Source organism: Galeopterus variegatus, unplaced genomic scaffold (assembly GCF_000696425.1).
Source record: "Galeopterus variegatus unplaced genomic scaffold, G_variegatus-3.0.2 Scaffold3530, whole genome shotgun sequence".
Taxonomy (NCBI): domain Eukaryota; kingdom Metazoa; phylum Chordata; class Mammalia; order Dermoptera; family Cynocephalidae; genus Galeopterus; species Galeopterus variegatus.
Genome location: NW_007729641.1, coordinates 139,050 through 148,475, shown reverse-complemented (window position 1 = coordinate 148,475; position 9,426 = coordinate 139,050). Strand labels below are relative to the sequence as shown.

Here is a 9,426-nt window from a genome sequence, read left to right as displayed (position 1 = left end):
ATTTTTAACTTTTTTTTTTTTTTTTTTTTTTTTTGTCTTTTGTCTTTTTCCGTGTCTGGCAACGGATCGCAACCCTCAGTGTTGCCCCCGTACCGGACCGGGGACCGGCAACGGGATTGCAACCCTCGGTGTTGCTCCCGCGCCTCGCTCAGCCAGTGAGCGGGAACCGGTCTGTATGTGGGATCTGAACCCTCGGGCAGGAGCGCCGCCGCGCTTCCCAAGCGGCGCACTTATCCAGTGCGCCACCGGGCCGGCCCAAAGATGTTCAACTTTCAAAAAGAACTTAGAGAAATAGAAAAAAGTCAGGACTTGCTGGGCTTGAAATAAAACTATTTTTCAACACAACTTTTTTTCCACAATATATGTTCAAAGTAAGAAATGTTTTTGTGGGAAGAATCAAACAGAGTTTTTTTGTGAAATATATAAAAGATCAAAAATATTTTCAGCATTCCAAGGACCTCAGGGTGTGGCACATATAGAGTGCCTGGTAAACAACAGGGAGTCTAAGGGCACAGCTGCCTGGAAAAGAGAAGGAGGCCAGAGGCAAAGGGCCTGCCTAAGAGTGTGTGGGGTAGGTTTGGTCTAATGGGTTTTAGTACACAGGAAGCCCATGCTTTTTAAAGCAGTGATTACATCGAACCATTTCTAACCCTAACCCTAACCCTAACCCAAAAGGCCAGAGTTGGATGAAAATGAAAAAGGAGTCCACTAGATCCCTGACTGACTATAGACAAGAAATAGAAAAAAAGAAGTCGGTCAACTGCTAACTCAGGCATTTAAGGAAAAATTTATTGACAGAGAATGGAGAGAACCCAGAGGGCAGAGTGAAGAGGCAGGAGGCATCTCTTCCAGCGACCAAGACTGGGCCCTAATCAAAGAACTGGAGCAGGTCCTCAGTGTGAATGACTAACTGCTCAGACCGGTGCCTGCAGGTGCGTCCCCTTCCCACCACCCCTGTCTGAAGGAAAGTGTCCACGTGTTCATACCGGTGTCCTCTCTGTGTGCTGGTCATGTGGGGAGGGGCAGATGACAAGCAACTGGACCTGGTTTAATTGAGCTTTTGGACCGTTCTATATTAGTAAAATATTTCTGGGACTCTTGAGAGGGGTAAAGTATATTTTGCATGTGGTGGAAAATTGAGGCAAACTGGTTTTAAATTTTTGAGCTTAAGGTATCCTTTGATAGCTACAAATAAGCATTCAACAGAGACTTCAGCCCATGGTCAAAAGGCTGGAAAAGAGGTATAAGCTAAAAAGAAACAGTTGTGAAAACTACAGGGGACAAAATCATTCAAGAAGTATTGCAGAAATAGAAGACTAACACCCAAGATGGAGCACTTGGATGGAGCTATGTAACAAAGAGAAAGTCAAAGAATTCAGAAAAAAAAAGAAGAAACTATTGGTGAGGTCATGATAGAAAGTAACAAGCATTTCTAGGAGAAGATCATGTACTGTGCTGCATACCTGTGAGTACAAATCAACTGAGAGAACTGTATGAAAAGTTATTTAAGAGAGTCAACTCAAGAGATGGTCCAGGTTTTGTCCATGAATCAAGTAAGGCCTTCTAAAAGCTGTCTAGGACCACACTATTTTAGAAATTCCAGAAAAACCTTATTAAAAGAGTTGTGCTTTAGCACTAGGTAACTGTTTTCAGTGAAGATAATTAAGTGTTTATTTACAAATTGATGGTCAAACAAAGAAACAAAAACTTTCTACTATATCATCTATATGACCAGTGAAGGTGGTCTGTTGGGCTTTGGTATCAGCAAGACTTGGTATCCCATAAAAAATTTAGCATACTGTCCTCTCAAATTTCATTCCAATCATAAAACAAATGAACTGCCATTTTGTCACTGATAGAGTTTGGACATGTTGTCCCCCACAAACCCATGAGGAAATCTGATCACAGATGTGGCAGTGTTGGGAGCTGTTTGAGTCATTGGGGTGGGTCCCTCATGAACGGATTAATGCTCTCCCTGGGGGGTGAGGGTAGTGAGTGAGTTCTTGCTCTATTCCTGCAAGAGCTGGTTGTTTAAAAAGACCCTGGCACCTCCTCTCTCTGCTTCCACCATCTTGCAATGTCAGACCTCTGGGTCACTGTTGCCATCATTAATAACCTCATCAGACATATTCCCTGCGCTTTAGACCTCCTAGCCTCCGAAACTATAAGCAAATAAATTTCATTTTTCTTTATAAATCTCCCAGTTTCAGGTATTTTGTTATAAGCAACAGAAATGGACTAAAACAGTCACGACATCAGAAAGATGAGACAAATTTGTACTCGGACTACTCAGTTCTTACAGCCTGCTGTAGCTACATGCCCACTTTATCTTATATACCTACATTTCCTTCAAGTTGAGTTTTACTTATTTATACTTTTCTATTTTAACTCATGGACCTCACAAAGCTCATAAAATACAATGTAAAACAAAGTAAAGAATAAACAAACAACTCACCCAAGATTTATTCATATTTTGTTGCTGTTGAAATGCATACAAAACTCTGGCAGCAGAACTGAAAGAGAGGAAAATGGAGTGAATTAAGGAGAGAACTGGTGTGACTTAATCCTAGATTCTCCTCACCAAAACCCAAAGCACATTAGCTGGCAAAGGAAAAAAAAAGGTTCTCTAGGGCCGGCCCGGTGGTGCACTGGATAGTGCGCCGCTTGGGAAGCGTGGCGGCGCTCCCGTCCGAGGGTTCGGATCCCACATACAGACCGGCTCCCGCTCACTGGCTGAGCGAGGCGCGGGGGCAACACCGAGGCTTGCGATCCCGTTGCCGGTCCCCGGTCCGGTACGGGGGCAACACTGAGGGTTGCGATCCGTTGCCGGACACGGAAAAAAGACAAAAAGACAAAAAAAAAAAAAAAAAAAAAAAAAAAAAAAAAAAAAAAAGGTTCTCTAAAAGAGAACAGACTTTTATGCCTCATAATGAGGCAACAAACACCCCATTTAAGATGCATCTACAAATACATAAATTGGCAGAAATCCGACAATTTAATTTTGGGTTAATGAATGATCACAGATCAGGACTGGCCCAGATGAGCTTTGGTTTATGTGGATGACATCTACTGATATGTACTCCCCTCACAACTAAAACAGAGGCTTTATAACAAATATTTATTAATACATTCTGAAATATTAATATTAATAAATCCATTACTGTTGATAAAAACATTTTTATAAAAATAACTTTGCTTTCCAAAAAACACAGCTCAGCAAGGACAGTGGCACTGCCCTGCACTTGTGTCAGTCTCCAGTCAGGCTCTAGGGATGGCTGCTTCTCGTTCTGTTCTGGTGAGAGCTGCGGCAGCACACTGTTCTGGGCATATGAAGAAATCCGGCCCACACAGGCATGCAGTTGGCAGAATAAAGACTTGGGGGACCCCTGAAAGGAACTCAGAAATGTCCTGGGTCCCTCAGACCTCACATCCCAGGTACCTGCCCAAAGCTGCCACCGGGCCTCCCTCCAGTTTCTTGATGCTTCGGGGGAGTGGGAGGTTGCGGGAGAGGAAACTGGGTATTGGTGGAAGAGAGGAGACCAGGGATGCCTGCTGGCCTGCAGGAGAGTAGGCCCTGAAGGGCGGGTGGGGCTCAAGGAGCTCAGTGGTCCCTAGTGAGGCTCAGGGGACATATGAGAGGCAGGTCCAGGAGTGTTGGCTCACTCCACATGCCAGGACCTCATCGGGGAAATCCTCTGACACATGAAGAAAACACAACTAGAGGAAATAGAAACCATCCAGAGAAGAAAAGTTTACAAAGTAACAGGATAACAGCTGACACTTCCATAAAACTTAGCCAGTGCTGATGCCCCCTAAGTGCTTTACTAATAAGCTCACAGGTTCATCCTCACAACTGCCCTGTAAGGCGGGGGGCCATTATTATCTTACCTTGCAGAAGAGGAATCTGAGGCAGGTGGAGGCAAGAGAGGTGAGGTAATCTGCCCAAGATCACACAGCTGGTAACCGGCAGAGAAGGGTTTCCGACTCAGGCACACAGAAACACATACAGAAATTAATAGACTTCACATACATAAATAAATAGAAGATAAAATGGAAGAGAAAACACCATTTACAATATCAACAGGGAAGACAGTACACCTAGGAATACATTTAACATGAAACGGGAAAATCTCTAAGTGCAAACTTTGAAACACTCCAGAAAGTGTTTTACGGTTCACAAAAGAAGAACTGGTCAAATTGAAAAACATCCCCTGTTCTTGGATAGGAGGACTCTCTATATTACAAAGATGTCAGCTCTCCCATCCCAATAAAAATACCAATGAGTATTTTTATGGAGCTAGACAAGTTGGTAGGGAAGCTCATGTGGGAAAATAAACAGAAGAGTATATCTGAGAAAACACTAAACAAACAAACAAATAAAAAAGGACTAGTACTAGTGGACTTCTAAAAATCCTAGAGAAGAAAGTACTGATACATGGAACAATACGGATGAATCTTGACAACATTACCCTAAGTGAAAGAAGCCAGACTTGAAAGACCACACATGTTGTATATGATTCCACTGATATGAAACATCAAGAATATGCAAATGCACAGAAACAGAAGGACAGGTGGTTGCCAGGGGCTGGGGACAGGGAGGACAGGAAGGGACTGCTAATGGGTATGAGGTTTCCTTTTAGGTTGATGAAAATGTTCTAGAATTTGCCAGGGGTGATGGATGTACAACTCTGAATAGACTAAAAACCACCGAATTGTATACTTCAAATGATTGAATTTCAGGGTATGTGAATTATATCACAACAAAACTATTATGAAAAATGCTAGAAAGCCTCTATAAGATACCTTGTATGAAAACATAAATAGCCCAACAGAATAAGGAAGAAAGTCTAAAACTAAACCCATGCACATATAGAAATTTAGCATATGATAAATGCAGCATCATAAATCAAAGAAGGACTTCTTTCTAAATGAAAATAAACAAGGACTTCTTACTAAATGGTGCTGGGACATCTAGTTAGCCATTTGGGGGAAAAATGGTACATGCTCCACATAATAAAAAGCATATACTCCAAATGGATCATGGCCATCAATGTGAAAGATAAAACAGTGAAGGTATGTGCAAAAAAAAAAAAAAAAAAGTGAATTCCTTTTTAACCTTTGTGAGTCCCAGGTAGGACTCAAAATCAAGACGCTATGAAAGGAGACTGACACATGTGAAGACATTTAAAAAAAGAAACAAAAATTTGCATGACCAAAAACACCATAAGCAAAGTAAAAGGATAACTGATCAGCTGAGAGAAAATATTTGCCACATGTGTCACTGATAAAGGGCTAATAAGATCTCTGTATTAGTCCCTTCTCTGTTGCTTAACAGTACCTGAAACTGAGTAATTTGTGAAGGAACAAAATTTATTTCTCACAGTTTTGGAGGCTGGGAAGTCCAGGGTGCACATCTGGTGAGGGCCTTTTTCTGGGTGGGAACTCTCTACAGGGTCCTGTGGCAAACGGTATCACATGACAGGAAAGGAAAAAGCAAGAGCTCTCCTATGTGTTCCCCTTATAAAGCCACCAGTCCGCACCCACGCTAACTCACTGCCATCCACCCACCACTCCATGAATGGATTAATTAATTCCCAAGGGCCCCACAACTCAAACACCAGTCAAAGGCCTCACCTTTCAAATACCATAATCAAATTTCCTACCTTCTTAACACTGTCACAGTGAGGAACAAATTTCCAATACATAAACTTTTGGGGGACACATGTGATTCATAGCAATCCCTAATATACAGAGAGCTCAGAAAAACTGCAGGGAAACAGGGAAAAAAAAAAAAAAAAAACCACCCAGAAGATTCACTCCCACACACAATATAAAACTGGTGCTTAAACATATGAAAAGACGTTCAAGCTCATTTATAACTAGAGAAATGCAATTTACAGTGACAATGAGAGTCCCCTTCTGCCTATAATGTAGGAAGCTAGAAAGAGTGTTGCCCTAACATACCAATAAGAAAAAACTACAAGTACTGGCACATCACCAAAAAAATAGAAAAAAAAAGAAAAAAGCTACAAAACTACAAAATCATCATTTTCTTGGACTCATCAGAAAGCTGAGGTCTCAGGGCAACTGAGTAGTCTGAAACCTAAAGAAAGACCATCCAAGGAGACACAAGATGAAGCACTGGTTGCAGGCAGCAGAGAAAGCTGCACAGGCAGGAAAGAAGAATTCAGCTTTGCCCATGAAGACAGGGATGTGCACCCAGGGCCTGGCCCACACTGGGCCCACACAGCAGCTGAGAAGTGACTGTGGAGCAGGGTAGGTGGCAGGTGAGGACACCCATAGCACAAGGCGGTCAGGAAGACAGCAGGCATGTCCCTAAGTCTCTCCAGGGAAGAGGAAGCGGGGCTGGCAGAGGTGAGGGTGGGCCCTGGCAGGATGGGCCCTGGGGCTGGGAGCCAGCTTCCTTGAGACTTGGCAGGGATCCACTGGACCCAAGTGCTCAGCCCACTGGGCAGCTTTTGGTGCAGCTTCTGGTGAAGTTCACCATCCAATTTGTCACAGCACATGTGGCACGGTCTCTCACCGCCCTGACCCTTAAGTTAGCAAATCAACTTAATCAATAAAAAAATACAATCATGCTCATGAATCCTGCCCAACCTCACTGCACAGAGACAGCCAGTCTGGCAGCTGAGGACCAAGAGACACGGTGTCCTAAAAGCAGGAAGCTGCTTCCTCACCTAGGTACCCCTCGTTCCTACTCAGCACCCAGCATCCAGCCAGGCCCAGGCTTTAAATAATAGAGATCTGTGGACATGTGGAGGATGGGAGGAGAGAGGAAGGGAAAGATCTGGGCCTGGAGAACCCAAAACCAGGAGGGTGCGAGCAGGAGGAGGCCAGGCCTCCCAGCTCTAGGCTGCCCCACCAGGCCCGCGTGTGTAACAAAGGTCCCTGTGCAGAAGGCTGCATGGGGGGCTGTTAGAAACATGTGCAGACATCATCCCAGCAGTCAAGGAGACTGGGGACTACAGAGGGGGTCTGGGTCTGAATCCCCACTCTACTTTGACCCGTGTGTGACCTTGAGAAAGTCTCTCATGTCCCCAAGTCTTTTCACACACTCAAAAGTGAGGGAGCAATGTGTGCCTGGCAGGGCTATTGGAGGAGTAGGTGGAAAGGACCAGGACATGCCTCATGCAGTAGACACAGCACATCTTGTTTTCCTGTTTCCTTCTAAGAGAACCATGGGAACTGCAAGGGTGACACTGGCACCCAATGGGCTCTGACATGCTCTGAGTATCTGTGTCCCCCGAAAATTCACATGTTGAAACTCTTAAGCCCCAAGCGTTTGGGAGGTGACCAGGTCATGAGGGCAGAGCCCTCACAGCGGGATTAGTGCCCTTGTGAATGAGGCCCCACGGAGCTGGCTGGCCCTCTTCCTGCCAAGTGAGGACATGACATACAGGAAGCAGTCTGCAACTGGAGAGGGCCCTCAACAGAACCATCCCTGCTGGCACCCTGATCTTGGACTGAGGCCTCCAGGACCTGGCCGACCAGTGAGAGCCAAACAAGGAGGGAGGGAAGCAGGCCTGAGGTTACATGGGAAGTAGACACAGCTGCCACCCAGATGCACCTGTCCCTGCCCCCTGTCCTGTCCCTCTGCTGTACTGTATGGCATTTCCCCACACCCACATTGCCCCTTGTCAACTGCAGGAAGTGGCAGCGTCCTCAGATGTGCTGCTCTGAGAGCTCCTTCACTCATCTCCTCAGCACACGTCTATCATCCCACGTGCCCAGAAACAAATGAATGATTTGGAAAATAATGCATGTCAGTTCCCTGCAGGAAGTGGCAGCGTCCTCAGATGTGCTGCTCTGAGAGCTCCTTCACTCATCTCCTCAGCACAGTCTATCATCCCACGTGCCCAGAAACAAATGAATGATTTGGAAAATAATGCATGTCAGTTCCTCAGCTCACAGCTAAACCAAAATAGATTCCAGATGGTTTAAAGGATTAAAAAGTTTAAAAATAAATACAATATAAAACATTAAAACAACCCAAAAGAAAACATCTACCAAACACAAAAGCAATGTTATATTTACACAGGAAAAGAGACCTGGCAGCATAATTTTAAAAAGCTTCTGTAAATCAAAATGCAACAAAGGCAAAATGAAAAGGCCAAAGTTAAATTGAAAACATACTGGAACACATACGACAAAGGCTACTATCCTTAGTATGTAAGGCACTCCTACAAATTTATTTTTAAAAACAAACATAATTTTAAGTAAAGTGCAGATGTGAGCAGGAAAGGCACATGACCTGTCAGCAAGCGAGAAACAAACAGGAGAAACCACAGGAGCAGTTAGGAGCAGGAGATGCCAGGACCTGCCCGTGAGATTAGTGGAGCTGGACAACTGGGGACACATGGAGGGGACAGTGAAGTGGGGGACCCCAGCCTCAGATGCTGCTTTTGGGGGCACAAAGCAGCACAAGCCCCCGGGGAAAACAATCAGGCAGAGAAACCATTCCCCACCCCAAGAGTTCTGCTCCAAGGAGTCCAAACAGAAAGAAGCAGAAGCCAGAAGTGTTGTAAAATAAAGAACAGGATATCAGAAATGGCCAAGTCAACAAAAAGAAAAAAATAAATCATGTTACATATCTATACAATATGTAGCAACTTTAAATAGTGTCTACAAGCACATACAATGCTACCAGAAAGTGTGTCACAAAATTATCTCACGAGAAGCACCAGGAACTCATGTCCCTGGCCTGTGGGGTGTACAATGAAGCCACCACTCCAGAGAACTGTTGGGCAGTTTCCGATAAAGATGGAGTGACCCTGACCCTGACCGTGACCCAACCATCCCACCGCTTATGCACTTACCAAGAGAGCTGGAAACGCATGTCTCCAAGAGCCTTAAACCCCATGGTCACGGCAGCCTTGTCACAATCAGCCAACCTGAGACAGCATAGATCCAATCAACAGGAGAAAGGACAACTGTGGTCCAGACTGTTGCTGCAATACAACTCAGCCTCACAAAGGGAGAACATACCAATGCCACAACTACATGAAGGACTCACAAAAACACTGTGAAGCAAAAGAAGCCAGACCAAAAAGAGTCATACACTACAGAGCCATTTATGGGAAAATACAGAACAAGCAAAACTCACATGTGGTGATAGAACTCAGACAGGGGTTGGAGAGGAAGAGATGCGGAGGGGTGCAAGGGACATTCTGGGGGTCGAATATGGTGTGTACTGGTCATTACACAGGTGCGTACAGTTGTCAAAACTCATCATACTGAACACTTGAGATCTGTGCATCACATTGTGTGTTAATTATGTCACTATCAAAATGGTGCCACGCATAGAAAAAAGACTGGCAGGAAAAACATTACAATGCCAAGTGTGAAGTTCTGACAGACACTACAACAGGGACGAACCTTGAGCTCACTGTGCTCAGTGTAAGAAGC

At 44.6% G+C, this 9,426-nt stretch overlaps 1 protein-coding gene across 1 annotated transcript in view; it reads right to left on the bottom strand.

Moving 5' to 3' along the window:
- Positions 1-9,015, bottom strand: part of LOC103600976 (zinc finger protein 345-like) — a 28,750-nt gene extending 19,735 nt beyond the window's left edge. The window contains 2 exon segments of the mRNA XM_008585342.1: positions 2,456-2,513; positions 8,838-9,015. Coding sequence (XP_008583564.1) covers positions 2,456-2,513; positions 8,838-8,881 — 102 coding nt within the window. The 5' untranslated portion in view covers positions 8,882-9,015.
- Between the last annotated feature and the right edge of the window lie 411 nt (positions 9,016-9,426).